Source organism: Podarcis gaigeae (genome assembly GCF_964106915.1).
Source record: "Podarcis gaigeae genome assembly, chromosome: 2".
Classification (NCBI taxonomy): domain Eukaryota; kingdom Metazoa; phylum Chordata; class Lepidosauria; order Squamata; family Lacertidae; genus Podarcis; species Podarcis gaigeae.
In genome coordinates, this window is record NC_139679.1 from 13,712,715 (window position 1) to 13,734,541 (window position 21,827).

Below are 21,827 nucleotides of genomic sequence, written 5' to 3' on the forward strand. Positions count from 1 at the left end.
CCTTACCATCACTTTCTGCTAAATTTTGCTCCCTCCACCATGTTTTTTCCACCCTTCCTTCCTTATGGCTTCTTCTGCTCCCACAGGTAATTAGGCTGAAGGTTGCATGGAGCCCTTGAGAAACAGATTCTTCTCCCTTATGGTATGTTTGCTGGATCAAAGCAAATCTTCTCATATTTGTTCTGAAGTGCAATTGGAAATTCCACTTCACACAAACAAGGAATCTCCCAGTATTAGCTCTGAACACTGGGGATTAGGAGAGAGCTTCAATTTGATTACACCACCACAGCTGTACATTACTTCAAGGCAATGGAAACCTGAATCTGTTCTAGTTAAACAGAAATAAACAAAGCCAGACAGTCTTCTAACCTTTCCCTCCTCTTTACTTAAACAAAGGTAGCCAGTGAGATAGGAATAAGCAACAGGGCAATAAAATCATGCTGATCAGTTCTGAAGAATATGTTGCCTAAGTAACAAACTGATTGACTACTCACCCTCCGGAAGCAGCAGCATGGAGGCAGGTCCTCCCGAGGTTATCTGGCGTATTGATATCAAAGCCTGCAGACAGCACATGCTCATTGCTAAGTGAAGAGACGATGCTGTACAACTGACCTGTGAATCAGAAAACAGCAGGGAACTGGTCAAGGTTCATGGTCAAGTCCATGATTCTGGCCAACGTTTCCATGGGTAGTTTATAATCTGGAGTTCAGATTTCTAAAATGTCTCAATAATCCTTCACAAGTGCAGAGCTCAATTGTTCAGTTGATGGGCCTTCTGTGCCTTGTTACTTGTCAGGCAGTGAAGAGCACCTTCTGGTCCTCATTGATTTATATTTCTCCCACCACACTGTTCCTTACCAGCTCTATAGACCCAAACCTAAATCTAGGAAGTCAGGTAGGATTTTAAAGCACAAATACCATATTTTTCCATCTATAAGATGCCCCTATGTATAAGATGCCCCCTATTTTCGCAGCAACAACCAATCGCCAGTCCAGCCTTGACACTATCCATGTAGAAAAGGTAAAGGGACCCCTGACCATTAGGTCCAGTCGTGACTGACTCTGGGGTTGCAGCGCTCATCTTGCTTTATTGGCCAAGGGAGCCGGCATGCAGCTTCCGGGTCATATGGCCAGCATGACTAAGCCGCTTCTGGCGAACCAGAGCAGCGCACAGAAACGGCGTTTACCTTCCCGCCGGAGCGGTACCTATTTATCTACTTGCACTTTGATGTGCTTTCAAACTGGTAGGTTGGCAGGAGCAGGGACCGAGCAACCGGAGCCCACCCTGTTGCGGGGATTCGAACCGCCGACCTTCAGATTGGCATGTCCTAGGCTCTGTGGTTTAACCCACAGCGCCACCTGCATCCCTATCCATGTATAAGACACCTCCTAATTTTTGACATTATTTTTTAGGGAAAAAACCTAGTCTTATAAACGGAGAAATAAGGTAATTAAGCTAAGAAGAAAGCATGTGCAATGGACAACTTAATGCAAAGTAAGCAAGCTCGTGTATTATTTGAGCTTAGAATATGTGTGCAAAAAATTGTGGGGAGCGGTGCATTTTGGCACAGATGAAGGAATCAGACAAAAAATTTCACTCCACTGTCTACCTCAGAGCAAGATAAGCAAAACCTTATTTTTCTCAACAAGCTCTAGGTTGTCCCTTGCCCTAAACAATGAAAAAAATACAGTCTCCCAACAACCTCCCTTGGACCAGGTGTGGGGAACCTTTGGCACTCCAGATGTTGTTGAACAACAATTCCCATCAGCCCCAGCTGGCTGGCTTATTCTGAATTCAGGAAAATATGAAAAATGGACTGTGGCTTCCTATGAACACAACCCTACTCCAAAACCTGAAGTGAAAGGACAAGCAAGGGCTGTCCTATCCACATACCTGAGGAAAGTAGCTTACGACAACAGTCTGAGAATCCAAAGAGAACAGCTAAGTGCAAGGGGAACATGTCATGGATCCCACGCCTGGCAAACCAAAAGAAAGAATTATTGTGTGAGAGAGAAAGAAAAAGAAACACACACACACCACCCGACATCAAGGTGGAAAACACAGCCAGCAGCAACACAGAACTGAGTTTCCGTGTCGCTAGCACAATAACCCCATATCCAGGTTAATGTACAAAATTTTCACTCTGTATGAAGCAAATAATTGGTGAATTTGCGATCACTAATGTAGGGAGGGTGTTACAAAAAAGATTGAAAGCAGCACTCAACCATCCACCACTCTTTATCCAAAATGTGTGTGCAAAAGTGCGGTGGCCTGGTACACGCAAACTCGTAATTCATTACATGTGATCTGAAATGTGACCCACTGTATCTTCCTCCTGACTGATGCCACATTAAGAAGAAAAAGTCCTTGCCTTGCAGTATCAGCACCATTCGTCATCAAAGTACTAATTAGCAGCTCGTGGCCGTATCTAGCAGCAACATGGAGGGGGGTATTGCCATATTTGTCAGCGCAGTCAATCTCACTGCCTAGAAAAGCAAGCAGGATTCATTATTTACTTTGTTCTTCAAACTGACCAGAAGCAAGGGACAACTCTGGCTTGGCAGGAAGGGAAGTGAAATGTACTAGATCAGTGTGCCCATCAATACCTCCGCAAAAGGTATCAGTAAATATCCCCTCAAAAAATCCCCAACGCACAGGAGAGCATTTGGTCTCCCTCTCAGTTCCTGTTTGCACTTGCTCAGCCTCTCCTAAACATGCCTCCTTCAACATATATATACTTATTCAAGTATATAAAAAATACACGCCCATTACAAAGTATCTTTAGTATCTTTATACATATATTCTAAGCTAGCTAGTCTAAAAGAGAACAAAGTCAGAAGGAAGAAAATAGGAGAAAACCAAAGAAAGAGAAAACGGGAGAAAGGGAAAAGAAAAAACTAAAAAAAGATAAGCTTTTTTATATGGCAGCCATTTTGTGTTATGCCATAACGCCAAGACAGCCATTTTGTGTAATGTTTCACTCCAATGGTGGCCATTTTGTGACTAACGCTCAAAGCACTTCTTCAAACCTCCTCACAGTAAACTGGACTTTGGTTTTGACTGCCGACCTCAGCGTAAGAAAAGAATTTGCTTAAATTATACACGAGGTAAACCATTGCAAGTGAAACAAAATACGTACATCTGAAATGTCTACAGGCACAACATTACTCTGCGAATTATAAGGAAGAACTGGGAAGGACGGCAAGGAATAGTGAATAACTCTAATTAGAAAGGAAGACTGTTAAATATTAAGCATAAATACCGACGGGCGACTGAGAGCTTACCGTTTTGTATGAGAATTTGAGAGCGTGTAAACCGTCCGTGAATGGCAGCCATGTGCAAAGGACTCTTCCCTTCTTTACTCTGAAAACATCACAGCAAGTTAGCAAGTGGAGATGTCCTGCTAACTACAATATAAATTTGCCTTTAGTTCTCCCATCCTAGCTGAGACTCCCCACCTCCTTCCCTCAAAGCCTGACCGAATCCTGACTTGAGTGCTCATACCTGAAAGTTCACGTCAGCTCCGTTGTTGACGAGAAGTTCCAGGCACAGGGCTCCGTTGGTGGAGACGGCAGCAAAGTGCAGGGGGGTGAAGCCCTTCTCATTGGGCTGATTGACATTGGCGCCGTAGTTGACCAGTTCATTGGCCACAGCATCCTGGCCCATGTAACAGGCAATGTGAAGTGCAGTGTTGCCAAAGAAATTTGGTTCATCAATCTACAAGGACAAGTGTAAAAAGGCAAGCATGTGAACGTGCTGTACAGAGAGGGCTTGGTCAGAAAGAAGAGCAGCAACTACATTACTGGGCTGCCCAAGGCCACAGAAGCTCCTTCAAATATAATAATAACAATAACAATAATTTATTATTTATACCCCGCCCATCTGGCTGAGTTTCCCCAGCCACTCTGGGCAGCTCCCAATCAAGTGTTAAAAACAATACAGCATTCAATATTAAAAACTTCCCTAAACAGGGCTGCCTTCAGATGTCTTTTAAAGAGAAGATAGCTGCTTATTTCCTTCACATCTTAAGGGAGGGTGTTCCACAGGGCGGGCGCCACTCCCGAGAAGGCCCTCTACCTGGTTCCCTGTAACCTCACTTCTCGCTGGGAGGGAACCGCCAGAAGGCCCTCGGCGCTGGATCTCAGTGTCCGGGCTGAACGATGGGGGTGGAGACGCTCCTTCAGGTATACACTTGCTTGTTAGTCCAACCTACTGCGCTTGCCTGCTCACATTAACTTTTTATTCAACTTTTTTTTTTCATTTACCGTATTTTTCGCCCTATAGGACACACTTTTTCCCCTCCAAAAATGAAGGGGAAATATGTGTGTGTCCTATGGGGCGAATGCAGGCTTTCGCTGAAGCCTGGAGAGCGAGAGGGGTCGGTGCGCACCGACCCCTCACTCTCCAAGCTTCGCGCAGCTCTCCGCAAGGCGCGGGAGCCCAGTGCTGGGCTCCCGCGGCTTGCGGAGAGTTGCCTGTTCTGGGGGCTGGGGTCGAGGGAAGCTCGGGCGCCTGGGGGGGAAATAAATTTGTTTCCCTTTATTCCCCCCCCCCCCCAAAAAACTAGGTGCGCCTTATGGGACGGTGCGTCCTATAGGGCGAAAAATACAGTATTTATTTTTTGAAATAAAAAAATAGATCGTCTAGCTAAAAAGTGCAGCAGCAGGTATAAGCAGGGGGTTTGTTGAAGCCGGCATAAAACCTTGGGTTTCGTTTAAAAGATAAGCAGTACATGCCCTTGCAGCTTTCCCCTGCCTGTTGCGCTGGTTGTGGAGACAGAATCCAGCAAGCATTAGAAATCACCGGTAAAATAACACCAAGACGGCAGTTAGCATCCACATACAGTTACTTCCAAACATTTGTTTTTAAACACCTGCATCTTGAAAACACGTTATTGCAAGGGGGAAGCATCGTTAACACTGGGGCTACCTACATGCATTTCATGATGAAGATCCATGTGACAAAGCTGCTTCCAGGTTTTTCCTTATTGTTGCAATAATCCCCTCCCCTGCAGCACCTAACCTGTCTGAAACTATGCCTGCACATGTTTCAAAGTACAGGTACACACTGTTAAGAGTACTGTCAGAATAAGCAGGAGCAGTGCCCACTGAGTTGGTACATTCACAGCACTTGCCTCTACTCCAAGCCTCAGCAGGTGTTTCACAACCTCGATCTGGCCGCTGGCTGCTGCCGTGTGCAGCAGTGTGTAACCCTTCTTGTCCTTGCACGTAACGTCAGCTCCTCGGGCCACAAGCAGCTTCAAGACTTCCAGATGCCCTGGGAGGAGGCAATGTACAAGCACAGAGAGGTATAACACAGAGAGGCAACACAGGCAAACACAGAGATAGCAATTTGAACAAGGCTTCCCACTCCCATACAGATCTGCTCCTCATGTTGGAACCCAATGAAGGTAGCACTGGACTATAAGAATCCACAGAATCAAAAATTGCCACGCTTTTTGCGATATTTTGGCTGGTGCTAATAGTTATTGCCGAGCTGTGGATTTTGTCGCCTTAAAAGGTTGTCTGAGCCAATTCACTACGTTATAGACAGCCAAATGTGGTGATTTCTGCAAGATTTCAATACTTTGTCCTGCCAGGAATTTCACTAGATCAGGAATCTTTCTTCCTCCTTCTTCCATGGACTGGGTGATAGAAAAAGCACCCAAAACAAGGACATTTGAATTTTAGATTCAGCGTCTACCATACAATGAAAGATTTCAAACTTTTCTTCTGCTCTGTGCTTAACAGCTTATGGGCAGATACAGAGGGCATCTAATGCAGGGACAGGGCTGCACACTGTAATCTATATGTTTTCCCTACTTGCCACTTCCATATATATTTATCTGCTCAACCTCTAGACTTACTTCAGGTTTCTATGCTTTGGTGGTCCATTTCTTTGACTGACATCTTTTGTTTTGGTGTTTTTAAAAAAGATAATGGCAGTTTAATTTGAGCACAGTTTTACCTTATATAATTTCATAAACCAAACCTATGGCCCTAAAAGGGTAAATTGCAACCTGTGAGCATTTAACTTATGAACATTCAGCTTTACATGCTTGGCAAAAAAAAAAAAAAATAGGAAGAGTGTAAAAGGGGTGATTAAACATGCAGCTTTCGTCTTTAAAGTAGAAAAAAAGCAGCTCTCCCCTCTTCCCCCCCCTTTTCTCAGCTGAAGCGCAAAAAAAGACTAATGAGGTGTTAATAGCTCTAGATAGTATGTTAATAGCTGCTGGTGTATCTTAATGACTGTTTGTGTGACTGGGTTCCCTCTGGGTGGAGATATCTTTGAATGAAAAGAAACCTTCTCCTAAAGAAAACTCCTTCCATTAGGAGAAAAAGAATCAGAAGAAGCAGAAATCTTTAAGAAGCAGATTCAACAATCAATCATCATCCTCATAGCATATTGCGATGGCCTAACTCTTGAGGTGAATGAAGCAAGCACAATGAGTACAAATGCCCACGTGCAATTTTCAAAATGGTGCCCAGAGTTAAACCCATCCTTAAGCATTGGGAGGCACCACCACATCAGCTGAGTTTGTACAGTGGTTGGTTCAGTTTGTACAGTGGCTCCTACTTGGGATTCCTGCTCACATGGAGTGCCCTCTGAAGTCATGGTCTTCCTCCACCTTGGCTCTTCACTGGATTCCTGCTTCTGGCTATAATCATGAGTGCTCCCTTTTGTCTATGAGCTATGTGCAAATGGCCACCCTGTTACTTGGTTTGACTCAGGCTCACCATATTGTGGAGCGACTGGGAATCTGGGAGTGGTGCAACCCCAAAGGCATTTTACATAACATTTCCTGAGCAATCAGGGCACATCGCATATATCTCATTAAAAGGCAAAGAGCTCCTGATGGTTAAGTCCAGTCAAAAATGGGGTGCGGCACTCATCTCACTTTTCAGGCTGAGGGAGCCGGTGTTTGTCCACAGACAGCTTTCCATGTCATGTGGCCAGCATGGCTAAACCACTTCTGGTGCAACGGAACACCGTGACGGAATCCAGAGTGCACGAAAACACCGCTTACCTTCCCGCCGCAGCGGTACCTATTAATCTACTTGCACTGGTGTGCTTTCAAACTGCTAGGTTGGCAGAAGCTGGGACAGAGCATCAGGAATCCGTCACATGGATATGAACCACTGACCTTCCAATCGGCAAGCCAAGAGGCTCAGTGGTTTAGACCACAGCGCCACCCGCATCCCTCATTAATATGTGACAGGAGACAAGTTGGGACCGTTATTCCCATATTGCAGATTGCAATGCGGGGGGTGGGGGGAAGAGCAGTTTATCTAATAACACCAGGTAAATTCATGGCAGAAATGCTGTCACCACCTTGCAACATGAATGCATTGAACATACCTTTAATGACCCCAAACAGTAGGAGGTAACTCAGCTCTCACCAGCTAGAACCCTGCTCACCACATCAGATGAGATGAGCAGAGGGAGGAAACTAGAGAAAGAATGGGTGGAATGACCCATTGCTGCCCAGTCACCTCTTGCATTAGATGTAAAAGTCCAAGTTTGATGCCTGAGCAGAGGCGAGCTTTGAACCAACAACTTTCTGGCTCACAGATCACCAGAACTCCAATATCCTGCATTCTGTGCTGGATATGTATTCAGAATATTCTATCCCTTTACATATAAGCTCCTCCTCAAAGATCCATGTATATGATTACAACACACACGCTCTCTCTCGTACAAATGAGAGAGAGAGAGAGATCAGAGGGCCTGCAAAAGGAAGAGAAAAACATACCAAGGAAGGCTGCCCAATGTATTGGCTGTCTCTCCTTCTTGTCGCATGTGCTCAGATTGGCCCCTTTATTTAAGAGCAGGTTAACCATCTAAGAAAAGGTGGAGAAGAAAGAGTCACAAAGAGGGAATTTTTTTTTTTTTTTTACAAAAGCATGTCCATTTACTTAGAACTTCCTGCTGGTACAGTGCTGTAGAATCAGCACCTGTCTCCTTGGGCTTTATTATTTAGGACTTTTTAAGGCCATCTCTGTACTGCTTAACATATGAAAATATATCTAAGTGGTGTATAGGAAAATAAAACAAAAGCAACAACGAATGTCACAAAAATAACAAATAAAGCCACATTAACGAATAAATACAAATATAAATTCTGAGCCATTTCCCCACTCAACTCCTCTCTTCTTGGCAACTACTCAGTTTTCATGCACCACTGGCACACCTAACAGCAAACAGAAGTAGCAAGGGAAGGTCTAGGTTAGGTGATGCCCCAAAGACCACCTTTATTACATAAGAGAAATGTGTTCTCGACTGGGAGCCAGGTTTTATTTCTCAGCAAAGCTAGCTTTGGAAGGCAGATAAGCATGTAACTGCACCTCTGCCTGGCAATTAAGTAGGAAAGTGACACTATACACAATCTGAAGAAAGGGGCCAGCATTTTGAGCTTCCAAACAAAATGAAATTCTGGCACTTTTATAGCTGTTACCCTTTCCATCATTCTGTATGGTTTCCCTTATGGTTGGCATTTCTGGGGCAGGGGGATGTATCCAACAAGAGTCACACTCAGATCTGCTGATATTAATGGACACAACTGAGCTATATTAAATGTAACGGGTCATCTGTGAGCAGGACTCATGTTAGATACAACCCCGCATGCTGAACTTTTGTTCCTGTTTTGTTGTTGTGAAGGAAGGAAGGCTGAAATATATATTTCACTCTTCTGTGTTTGAAATACTGGTGGCGGGAGAAGAGGAACCACATTTTCTGATAATTTTCTTTAAAGCTATAAAGACTAGAAACTTGTTTTTCTTCAAAAAGCAAAAGCACAGCCAGCAGGGGCCCTGTGACAACTGCTAGATTCTACATTATAGGCCATATGACAGGCTCCAGAGCACAAATGCAGATATGCAACACCTTGAACATATTGCCCAAAGAAGAGAAGAAGAAGAGGAGGAGGAGGAGGAGGAGGAGTTTGGATTTGATATCCCGCTTTATCACTACCCTAAGGAATCTCAAAGCGGCTAACATTCTCCTTTCCCTTCCTCCCTCACAACAAACACTCTGTGAGGTGAGTGGGGCTGAGAGACTTCAGAGAAGTGTGACTGGCCCAAGGTCACCCAGCAGCTGCATGTGGAGGAGCGGAGACGCGAACCCGGTTCCCCAGATTGCAAGACTACCGCTCTTAACCACTACACCACACCGGCTCTATCAGTTCCTATCATCGTTCAGGGAGTCTGTAGGAGGAGCAAAGGATCCCTTCTTGTGATTACAGGACCCTAAAGGTCAGAATTACAAACACTGCATCTGCTTCTGTGACTTGGTTGCATCTGCTCTTACATTGGTTTGAGATGCTTTATTGTTTTTCAGGTGCTTTTAACGGTTTTTAAACATTTTAATTTTCTTCTTAATTGTATTCTTTTAACCAAAGAAGTGTTTGCCAACCTGGGCTTCTTTGGAAGGAAGTCAATAGATTAAATAAATATCAGGGGGAAGCAGGTTTTAGGAAGGGCCAACAATGTGTGCAAGCGGCAGAGGGGAGCTGAACTTGCTGCCTACCTGTTGCTTGTCTGCTGCAACCCAACCCTGACAGCCTGCTCTTTTTGCCTGAAGGCAAATCTCTCCTCCAAGAAACAAGTTTGAAACCGTGCGAGGAAAGAAGTGGCTTGCAAAGGGCGGGGTTGCACCAGAAAAGTGTCAAACAGAAAGGTGTTTCCTCACAACAGTAGCAGCTACTCGAGTTTTACAGCATGAGTTTTCCACGCAGTGTTGTTCTGTCGTAAGCCCCAAATGCTTTTCGGACTAGACCACCCCCCATTTCACTACTTATCCAACAGAGGTGGAATGCACAGAAAACCCTCCATGAAAAGAACCGCACCCTTACCTCAATGTGCCCACTGTGTACAGCATGGTGCAGTGCTGTCCGGCCGGTGCGGTCTGCCACATTAACACTACTTAGCAGGGCGATGATGGCCTCAGCACACTTGGTGGCTCTGTTGGCAGCGGCAACGTGCAGTGGTGTTTGCCAATACTTGTCGCGAGCGTTGACGTCCGCAGAGTGCTTTAGGAGGAGGTTAAGTGCCTTCTGCCAGGGACAGAACACAGACAGAAAGGTCTTTTTTAAAAGACTGCTTGAGCAAGGCAAAGGATCGCTAGAGGAATAATTAAAGAGCCGAGGAACAAGCTGATAGTGCTACGCTGTGTGGCAGAATTGGAATTTTCAAACAAAGCTAACCTAAAACACTGCAGAATATGCTGCTGGGAAATATCAGAAGGACCAAGAGCATCCTAGCATGAGGCACTACAGGTTGAAGTTCTAGCAGAGCTAAGTGGGCGCACAATGAGGAATGCTGATGGCCGAAAGAGGAGCCAACACTGTAAGGCACAACTCAATATATCCCTCATCCTACTACCAATTCCTTCTCTCCTTCATCTTCTTAACCCTGCGAGGCTCAAAAAGCCCCAAACCAGAGTAGAACATCTGGGAAGTTAAGAAATCAGGTCTTGGTGTCAATTATTGGCTGGTCTGCTGGTGACAAAGGGTTTTAAGTATTACAGGCGCCTGCAGTAGGCAAAATATTAAATAAAGCACCTGAATTGATACAACAACTAAAAGGGCAATAATGTGAAACGGTCTCCTTTTGCCCCAATTCCCAAGAATGTTCGGATTCATACTTTCAGTGTGTCAAGCCTCTGAACTCAAATGAGATTAGTCTGAATTCTAAGGAAGTCTTCTCTCTAAAAGCAGCTTACTGTCAGGTCAAAGCTTCAAGATCTAGACAGCTAGGGTGAGAGTGTTAGAGACTACCAGGGAAGAGGGTGGGGAGGCAGCAGCAAGGGTTCATGTGAGCCTCAGGTGGGGGCAGGAGATGAGAAACCAGCCAAGAAGGGCTTTAGACCCAAGGCCTCACAAACACAGCAGCTGGCTTGGTTTCAGTAATGTGCCCACGCTGCCTGGTATAGGATTACAGCCAACAAAGTAACTGTGCAAGCAGAAGGACATCCGCTCATGCAATGCAACTTCTGCCACATCAGCTCTGGGTTTTCCTCTAACACTCCAGACCAGATTTAGAGGGCGTCAGGAAGAGTAAGATGGCTTTCTCTGGTTGGGGTTGCACTCCCCTGGAAAGAGCAGGTTTGTAGCTTGGGGGTAACTCCTGGATCCAACATTGTCACTTGAGGCTCAGATGACCTTGAGGACTTGCGGGGTGCCTGTTTTCAGCCCTTTTGGACAGTGAGGACTTGCTCATAGTGCTCCATGCTCTGGTGGCTGTGGAATTCCCTCCCCACAGAGATGCATCTGGCTCCTTCACTATACAGCTTTCAGCAAATGTTGACAATCACCTGTTCAACACCTGAGGCCTGTGTTTTTAAGACCCACCCTATTTCTGTGGCTGTAATTTGTTTTAATTGTTTTTAATACAGTGGTACCTTGCCTTTCGAACAGCTTAGTTGTCGAACAAATCGGCTCTTGAAAGCAAACTCGGAAATAAGTGTTTCAGTTTGCAAACGTTTTTAGGAAGCCGAATATCTGACGCGGCTTCCGCTTGGGTGTAGGAAGCTCCTGCAGCCAATCGGAAGCCTTGCTTTTCGAATGGTTTCGGGAGTCGAATGGACTCCGGGAACGGATTAAGTCTGAGAACCTACGTACCACTGTACAGAATTTTAAATCCCGGGACCTGCTAGGGAATGATGAACAATAAGTGTAATAACAATACAGTGGTACCTCGGGTGATATACACTTCAGGTTACAAACGCTTCAGGTTACAGACCTAACCCAGAAATAGTACCTCGGATTAAGAACTTTGCTTCAGGATGAGAACAGAAATTGTGCTCTGGCGGCAAGGCAGCAGCGGGAGGCCCCTTTAGCTAAAATGGTGCTTCAGGTTAAGAACAGTTTCAGGTTAAGTACGGACCTCCGGAACGAATTAAGTACTTAACCCGAGGTACCACTGTAGTAGCAATGATACTACTACTGTGCAAGCATGTCATTTTGCTCACATAATGACTTTGTCGGATTCAACCCATACAGTTTGCTGAAGCCACCACAGGAGTTCCTTTTTTTCTCTCTGGTGACTTCTAGAGTGATCCTGCCGCTAAGTAATTGTGATCCTGTAGCTAACAAATGCTCTTTGGTGGCCCGCGAGGTGTAAGAAGCTTGGCAGGAGGCAAAAGAAGCCCAGGGGCCTACATTTTTCCTCATTTGCGTAAGGAAATATACCACAGTCTCTCCTCGCTGCCTTACAAACTCAGGAGTAGGAACCACCCACCCTGCCCCTGGAAGTCAAGCACCAATAAAAATGCTGATGCTTTTCTGAAGCAAAGAGGTGAATTAATTGAGCCAGCTTAAGTGGTGCTTCTCGGCTGCCGGAAATGGCCTTAAGCTGTGAGGTCAGCAGGAAAAGGCAATTACACAAGTTAACAGACTCTGCTGAGGAACAGCGGAAGCTTTTCCAAGCGAACAGTCTCTTGGGAGCCCAGTCTTTGTGCAATTAAGGGCATAAAACTTACTCCACAATCATCTGTACCCAAAAAAAAAAAAGCGACTTTCTGCTTTTACAGAGAAATATAGCAACACATTACAACAGCAACCTTAGGATGAAAAACTGCTCTATTATCAAGTTATGGATGTTATCCTACTCACGGCAATGCAAACTTCTCTACCTCTGAATTAATGTAGCAGCGTGTAAGATAATACATCAGTCAGGAAAGGGGTGGCATTTTCTACAATGCTGTGTCAAGAACAGACTGTGATAATAATATCAAATATATAAAAGAATGGATGGGTTACGGTATTTTTCGTATACAGTGGTACCTTGGGTTACATACGCTTCAGATTACACACTCCGCTAACCCAGAAATAGTGCTTCAGGTTAAGAACAGAAATCGGGCTCTGGCGGTGCGGCAGCAGCAGGAGGCCCCATTAGCTAAAGTGGTGCTTCAGGTTAAGAACAGTTTCAGGTTAAGAACGGACATCCGGAACAAATTAAGTACTTAACATGAGGTACCACTGTATTTGCATGCATATATATATATATATATATATATCTACTGTATATATTCCTACACATTTTTGTGCCTTTTTATTTTTCTTTGTATCAGTTTATTTCTTTATAATTGAAACCTTTTCAATAAAATATCAATACCAACATTTTATTTTATTTTTTTAAAAAAAGAACAGTCTGAGAGAAAAGTAAGGCAACTTTAGTTTACTGCATTATTTGGATCCCTGAGTGTGCATGTGTGTGTCTGTGGGCTAAAGGGAGCTTCCACATCCATGCATTCTGCGCAAATCTCCATTCCTAATCCTGCTAAAAATGCTCACTGGGAGCAGCCTTGTCTCTGTGACACAGGGCCAGATTAGGTTCATAACGTATTCAGCTTGTGCAGAAATTGCGGATCTTGGCACTCTGGGATACAGAATATTGATTTATGACTTTAAAGTAAACCAGTGAAGCCTCGCAAACAAGTGTACAAAAGTTATTTTCTACACAGTCCTAAATTAGCTGTTTTTGGACAAAAAGTTGGGAGTGGGGAGAGGAGGAGCTTTTACTGAGCTTTCCTGCCTGGTCACCTGATCCTTTCTCTGCACCAGGTGACAAGCTTAGACTAACTTGTCCAGTTATAGGGGACAGTTTCAATTTGTACAGCTCAGGCATATGGACAGGATCCATGGAAGGGTGAGGCCTACCTACGTGTGTGCTCCACACTTGCCCTTCTTGGCTTATAATAGCTGCCAAGGGAACTGACCGAGCAAGGGCCCTAATGTCTTTTAAGAAGCTTCCTTGAACCTCATCATATTGGATAATTTCTCTTGCCTGTCCCCAACACTCCATTTCTGGGGAAGACGCCTGAGTTTGTGAGTGGCATCACACTCCAGGTAGGCGAGGTGGATTATTTAGATCCATTTCAATCTTACTTCAAGTCTGATTATGGGACTGAGGCAGATTTAGTCACCCTAGTGGGCTATACAGTGGTGCCCCGCAAGACGAACGCCTCGCAAGACGAAAAACCCGCTAGACGAAAGGGTTTTCCGTTTTGGAGGCGCTTCGCAAAACGAATTTCCCTATGGGCTTGCTTCGCAAGAAGAAAGCCCATAGGGAAATCTCCGGGGACCTCTTTTAAATGCTGGCGGTGGGGAGCAAAGCCTTTCCACCCCCTCCGGCCTTCAGAAGAGGTCCAGGAAGGCCGGCGGGGGCCGAAAGGCTTTGCTCCCCACCGCCAGCATTTTAAAAGCAGTCCGGGATAGCAGGGAAGCGCTTCCCGCTATCCCGGATGGCTTTTGAAGGCAGGCGGGGGGGAGCAAAGACTTTTGCCCCCCCCGTCCTGGACCTCTTCTGAAGGACGGCAGGGGGCAAAGGTCTTTGCTCCCCCCTGCCTGCCTTCCCGGGAGAGCAGAAACGCAGCCCGCTGCCGCCCGCTAGCATTTTAAGATCGCCCCGGACAGCAGAGAAGTCCTCCGCTGTCCCGGGGTTTTTAAAATGCTGGCGGGCGGCAGCGAAGGCTTCGCTGCCACCCGCCAGCATTTTAAGATCACCCAGGACAGCGGAGAAGTCTCCGCTGTCCTGGGAAGGCAGGCGGGGGGGGGGCAAAGACTTTCGCCCCCCGCCGGCCTTCAGAAGAGGTCGGGGGACAGACTGTCCCCGGACCTGGTCTGAAGGCGGTTTCCATAGGAACGCACTGATTGATTTTCAATGCATTCCTATGGGAAACCGTGCTTCGCAAGACGAAAAACTCGCAAGACGAAAAGACTTGCGGAACGAATTAATTTCGTCTTGCGAGGCACCACTGTATACACCAGGAATTGGCAGAGGGGATATCTCTCTGTTGGTTCTGCAAGACCATCTAGGCAGCTTTCAATACCATCAACTCTCGTAACCATCTGACTGAGACAGGACTTGCAGGCTTCATTTCGTGGAGTTCCAGGGGAGGTTCTAGAAGGTGCTGCTGGGGGATTCCTGTTAGACCCCTTGGCCAATATCCTAGTTCCATCTTGTACCCAGTTCTATTTAGCATCCACATTAAACCACTAATTTTTAGGGTTTGGTGTCACCAACGTACTAATGATACCCAACTCTCTCTCTCCTTTCCATCAAATTCCAGGGAAGCCGGTCCATGTTTTGAATTGGTAATAGACAAGAGTAAGGGTAACAAATTGAAGCTTAATTCAGACAAAATAGGCATTCAGTAGAAATGCTGACCATGGAATGGGGGTTATGGAACATAACACACTATTCTGTAATTTCCCTCATTCTAGCAAACTTCAAGGATAGGTAACTCTGACTTCATACCCTTTTCAGGTACACAACTGATTTGTCCATCCATGTTAATTAAAGGGGAGGAGGAAGGTACTGGCTACAGCCATCGGAAATCTGAGGGACACAAGATGTAGCAGGACCCCTCCTCACTTGAAACTTACACAGCTACATTAAGTCACAATAAGGCCCACAAAACTGAACTGCAAGGAAGGCAACAGGTCTTGCTCCACCTTTCACGATTAAGGAAGTTCTTGTTTGCAGACATTCAAGATAGCTACTGGTTTTCATTGTGACCCAGGGTAAGCACTGGCATATGAAGGGGGAAATGAAGTTGCCGAAAGGGTGGCTGTAGGAGGGACCTATGAGAAAGAGCATTTCCTTTGCCACTTTAACAGGATGAATGAAAGCAGGTCAAAGGAACTAGTACCTACCTCATTGCGAGAAGCTGCAGCACGGTGTAACGGGGTTAGCCAAAGGGTGTCCTTTGCATTAACGTTAGCACCTGCCCAAGGTGGATAGGAGAGATAAAGCAAGATCATATACTGACGAAAAGCATCCCTTGTCCCTGCACCCAATATTAGAATCCATTTATCCCTTAAAATGCAATCCTAACCATGTTTTACTCAGAAGTATTGCTGAATTCAATGGGGCTTGCTTCCTGGTAAGTGGAGCTAGGATTGTAGCCATTATCTCACCATGTATTTGCAGATATGGGTCTTACTTGTTTTGCAACAAAAATGGCAGCAGACATATTAAGAGGAAGAGAACATTGGCACTGTATTCAGAAAATGCCCACCATTCAAAAAGCTAAGCTGCAAATAAGTTGTGCACATATTGATTGTGCTATTGCTTAGACTGAAGAGCATGGTATTATCAATACCACACACATCTCAAGGTTGATGTTATGTTGGCCTCCTGAACTGTACAAAATCCAGTCTCACTTCCACTAACTTTAACTGTGCAACTGATAAAGGCAGTCCAGTTGTTTAAATGAAAAGAACCTCTGACTCACAGAACTTTCTCACAAGGACAGAAATGCAAAATTCTTCTTAACGAAAGATACCATGTTCAGAAGCCATGCTTAAACTTGCTTGAAAAGGAAGAATAATTAGTTTGCACAAGTAGGATCACATGATTTAGTGTCCTAATCCTCATCGAAAGAGAAACATCTGAAAACCGGAAGCTTTCAAAAACTAACACTTGTTTTTAAAATGATGTACCATCAATAGCCAACTTCTTCCATTACCATTAACTTGGAGACATTTAGCATATGCGTTGAGAACCATCTGTGCTGGCTTCACTGTCCAGAAAGCCAACTCTGCCCTGCAATCTACACCGGAAGAGTTACAGTGGATAGAGCTGTCTGCTTCAAAATAGCTTCACTGAATTCGAACGTTTCCATAAATCTTTGCTGCTGCAGAATCATGACTCCAATAATATTACTAGTAGCAATCTGCTAACTTTAGCACTTTTAATATGAAAGCACTTTACGATCCTCTCATTCATTCTTGTGACTGTTTAAATTGTAGATCATTATAATTCCTGCCTTAAAGGCCTGTTAACAGAGGATGAGCAATAGCAATTTGCCTGAAGCTGGAACTGAACATGGAATATACAGCTACCACCCCAGTTTAAAGTCAGTGCTCTCAACTGCAGGACTGCACAGGATCTATCAGTGTTACTCGATCCTCTCTGTGACTCTGCCCCCCTGACAGTTTAGGCATTGATATATACAAGTCTGCACCAAACTGCCACCAGTTCCCTCAGGATAGGAAGAGAAGGTTTTCTTTTTCTATTCAGCAAATGCCCTGAAGCTGCTAGACCTGACCTCCTTCACCTCTTATCAACCAGAACATACACCTTCACTTCTTACCTGATAGTATTAGGAGTTCAAGAATAGGGGCGTCTCCCAAGTATGCAGCTGCATGCAAAGGGGTTCGTCTCTCTTGGTCCTGGTTTGGGGAAACACAACAGAGATAAATGGAAGGTGTTAAAGTGGAATCTAAAAGCCATGAGAGGAATCCAACATAGCACCATGGCAATTGTTTCATCAGTGCAATGGTTTGTGCTTGTGCAACAGAACATTCGCCTCCTCTTCCGCTTCCCCTGCTCCAGAGGGTTGGGGGAACCCCTAGAACAGATTCAAGGGCATATGGGGAAGTCCCATTGTGCAATGGGACCAGCTACTATAATACTGTTCCATGCTGATGTTGCCATCCAATCTTTTCAGTCTATAGACCAATTACCTTGATGTGCTGAAATATGTAGCAATATCTCTGAGCTTATCTATCCAGTGACAAATTGAAGCTTAAGATGTTGGTATATAGGAAAAGTTGTGCAAAGACAAAGTAGCCGAAATTTTAAACCTGGTTGTTAACCCACAGCATTACTGACTGCAACCCTCAAAACGTGCCTGCCACAAGCCATGAAAGTTTGCTTAAAGAGTGGATCACCTTCAGCCAGGAGCAACTGTACACCCTGTAAGAAGAAAATCCATATGCCTGTTCTGCCCCATTGCTTTTCCCCAGTAACAATGGAAGGTACACTGGCTGGTTTGCTGGATCTCACTAGCTGATCACAGTGACATGACCTATGTAGGATACTGATTCAAAAGGCCGGCACTGCATTCAAATTTGATTGACTATTCCTAACTGCTGCCAAGTTAAATGAGCTTAGTAAACTCAGAACACGGATATCTTGTTGGAGGATTTACTCATCTAACTTTTGCTTTGGTTGCTTTTAATGAGTCTCACACGATAGCTTAACTACGATGATGATAATTTATACTCTGCTCATCTCAATGGGTTGTTGCAGCCACTCTGGGCAGCTTCCAACATAATAAAAGCATAGCAAAAACATCAAGCATTAAAAACTTACAACCACCACCACATAATAATAATGATAATAATAATAATCTGTTCTTGAACAGAGAGTTAGAGCCAATTAATGTAGTGCAATGTTTTGTAATGTGCTTACCTAATATGCTCTAAGTGTAAGAGACCTTAATTTAGCCTTTCAAAAACTTGACATTGACTTTGAAAGGATTATATGAATTTAAGAAGCATTGACATGTCTATCATTGCCATCAAGACTACACAAATTGGTAAATCCCAGAAAAAAATCCAAAAGCTTCAAAAAGAAACATAACACAAAAGCTCTCACACATAGCTTGAAATGGAAAAATGGAAATGAGAACAGAAATGGCGTGTGAACTCCTCTTAAGGAATATCTTCTCTTTCAGGATGACTAGTGAAATACTTTTGAAAGCAGTGCTTTAAAATGATACAAAGCCAATTCACATTGCTGCATATATCTTAGACCAAAGACTCAAAGGCAGCAGTGCATGGCTAGAGGGAATGTTGATGCAACCATCTTGCTAAAGTTAAGCAGGTCTAGGTCTGGTTAATGCTAAGATGGGAGAATATCTGGAAACCTCATGTACACATTCAGTCCCATGATGGAAGGACGGTTGACTATAAATGTAATAAGTAAACAAATGTTAGTGATTATAGCAGCACCACTACAGTGGATTGGATTACAGTGGTACCTCGGGTTAAGTACTTAATTCGTTCCAGAGGTCTGTTCTTAACCTGAAACTGTTCTTAACCTGAAGCACAACTTTAGCTAATAGGGCCTCCTGCTGCTGCCACACAATTTCTGTTCTCATCCTGAAGCAAAGTTCTTAACCTGAGGTACTCTTTCTGGATTAGTGGAGTCTGTAACCTGAAGCGTATGTAACCTGAGGTACCACTGTATTAAACAAACAATACATCTTAAGGCTTTTAAGTAATCTCAAATGCTGTGGTAAACAGAACAAGAAGGAATGCAATCAGAGTTTGATGACTGTATCACTCCTGCAACATGGTAAGGCCTTTATATAATGTAAGAGTAGAAAAAGAGGGAAACCCCAGGCAAATGGGGGGGGGGGCAGGGGGAAAGTAAAGGGGTAGAATAAACCATTTGATGTTCAAAAGTTTATAATCCAGTGCATTTCTGACCCATTAGGTCCTACCTCAGAGAATTTCAAAATTTCAATCTAATATATTTATTTTTTTATTAATAAAATATTCTACTTTCTTCTTTTAATACAAGTTTAATCTATTCTTAGAAAACGTTCCCCACCCCTGCGTTAGAGTATAGCAGCTAAGCTGAGCTGAGCACTAAAAGAGAGGCTGAAATTTCCAACAAACATCTTCAAACTATTCTGGACACTTGGAAGAATGACTCCCTCAAAGACAAAGCAAAGTTGTTCTGGATGTAGACCTTGCTACTTCATTTGCTTCTAAACTTCATGCCCCAAACAAGCAAATCCTAAGAGCAAGGCAAACAGCTCCGATAAGGCATAAAATCAAGGCTATCAAAAGGCAGGAAGCACCACTTAGGTTCTGTATCAAATCAACTAGCATTTGGCCTTTGGGTTTGTTGCCAAGTCCTTGGCATTAACTGCTCAGAAGGATATCAGTGCTCTAAGGCCAAATGATCAAATGTGTAAAGTGTTAAAAGGACACAGCCCCACACTTAAAAGTCGAAGCCAATTTGAAACATGGATTGTTGAGTCCTGAACTACTACTGCTACTACTACTGCTACTATCATCCTCATCAACCTGCTTTTCACCCCTATGGTTCCAGAGGCATCTCTCTCTTTGTTAAAAAGAAAGAAAAAAGAGTAAGTGGAAAAATAGAAAAGAGCAAGAAAGTCTAGCAATCAAGCCAAACTTAAATTTCATTTCTCAGCTGTAGAACGACTGATTTAGAAAACTGCGCATCAGCACAGATGAGCTGATCCATTCCAAGCAACTCTATTTTTTAATTTTTAGCTACTTAGGTCCCCTCTAACACACACACAAAGTGCACAACCAAGATCAGAGGAAAGCATTTAACCTTCATTCTGCAATCTTAAGCACAAGAACACTAGTTCTATAAATTTAGTGGAACTTACAAGCAAATATAATTAGGACCAAGTTGTAAATCTTTTTTATTCCAGGGTGCATGGATAGGAAAATATCACATGAGTTGCTTTCCAAGTAATTTCCTCCCAAGTTTTTAACCAATGGACCCAAAGCAGGGTGACCATACAAAAAAATGAAAGAAAAGAAACCTACCCCTGAATATCTAATATTTTATTATTACAAACTAGAATGAACCACTGCAAAGTATCAGTTACCACTATGGTTGTCTCCGAGAATAAGAAGTAGAAAATATGTGAGCTAACATTTATCAGAATTTCTGTCGGGGGAAATCAAAACAAGCTTTCAGAACTTCAGAGATCATCTTTAGGTACTTCATCAAAATGTACCAAGAGTTTGAATTCAGATACTGTGTTTGAAGTGACCTATAGCTCTTGAGCCTAACTGACTCATGCTGTCATCTGTGGCACAAGTGTAACAACTAACAGATAAGACCCCTTCCTGGAGATGAGACACACCAGACTCAAAATATAACTGGCATATTATATTGTAACATGCTCCAGCGACATCAAGCTTAGCCGTCTCCATCAGATACAGGAAGTTTTGGGATCAGGCCAGGATCACATTTTGAAAAAAGTAAGCAACAGGGGAGGCACAACAGAGGTTTCCAAAATAATGAATAATATGCAGAGAGAGGGTTGTGTTCAGTGAAGTCACAGTTCTGAAGTTAAGTTACTTGTGCTCATAACTTCAAGGGGTCTACTCTGAGTAAGACTAGCACTGAATACCACCCAGAATGTTTCCTTCTCTGAAAATGTTAGAACCAGAGATTGCCCAATAAATTATTATTATTATTATTATTTATACCCCGCCCATCTGGCTGGGTTTCCCCAGCCATTCTGGGTGGCTTCCAACAGAACATTAAAATGCAATAGTCTATTAAACATTAAAAGCTTCCCTAAAGAGGGCTGCCTTCAGATGTCTTCTAAAAGTCTGGTAGTTTCTCTCTTTGACATCTGGTGAGAGGGCGTTCCACAGGGCGGGTGCCACTACCGAGAAGGCCCTCTGCCTGGTTCCCTGTAACTTGGCTTCTCGCAGCAAGGGAACCACCAGAAGGGGGTAGAGATTCTCCTTCAGGTATACTGGACTGAGGCAGTTTAGGGCTTTAAAGGTCAGCACCAAAACTTTGAACTGCGCTCAGAAACGTACTGGGAGCCAGTGTAGGTCTTTCAAGACCAGTGTTATGTGGTCTCCGCGGCCGCTCCCAGTCACCAGTCTAGCTGCCGCATTCTGAAGACAAATGGAAGTACTTTGCACAGTGTATACATTGAATTCACTCTCTTAGGATATACTGATAGTCCCCCAACTTGGATGGGTTAGACAAATTCACAGAGGATAATGCTATCAATGGCTACTAGTCACGATGGTAAATGTGCTGCTGGCATCTGTCCGTCTCAAGAGACAATGGAGATGAGTACAGTACTGTAAAGCTCAACAGTGTGGTTTCATTTTCAGCCTGAGAGCCAAGTCCAATAAAAGGTATCATCTTACTCAAAGTGCAACAAGGATTCATTTAGCTCAGCGCACTCGTTTGCTCACCTGAAATTATGTTCTTTACTGGCAGTGTATCTGCTATCTATGTGGCACACTGTGATCTGGAAGGGCGGGGGGTGAGGATTGAACTAGTTCATGTGAA

General features: G+C 44.0%; 1 protein-coding gene across 2 annotated transcripts in view; it reads right to left on the reverse strand.

The window, feature by feature from the left end:
- The window catches only part of ANKRD52 (ankyrin repeat domain 52), a 64,451-nt gene that overhangs the window by 31,917 nt on the left and 10,707 nt on the right, over positions 1-21,827 (reverse strand). For both annotated transcript variants that reach the window (XM_083728829.1, XM_083728830.1), the window contains exons 4-13: positions 17,098-17,176; positions 15,656-15,726; positions 9,851-10,051; positions 7,754-7,841; positions 5,135-5,277; positions 3,505-3,717; positions 3,285-3,363; positions 2,372-2,486; positions 1,894-1,976; positions 495-612 (exon numbers count right to left, since the gene is read on the reverse strand). In XM_083728829.1, the coding sequence (XP_083584955.1) occupies positions 495-612; positions 1,894-1,976; positions 2,372-2,486; positions 3,285-3,363; positions 3,505-3,717; positions 5,135-5,277; positions 7,754-7,841; positions 9,851-10,051; positions 15,656-15,726; positions 17,098-17,176 (1,190 nt within the window). The remainder of the gene's footprint in view (positions 1-494; positions 613-1,893; positions 1,977-2,371; positions 2,487-3,284; positions 3,364-3,504; positions 3,718-5,134; positions 5,278-7,753; positions 7,842-9,850; positions 10,052-15,655; positions 15,727-17,097; positions 17,177-21,827) is intronic.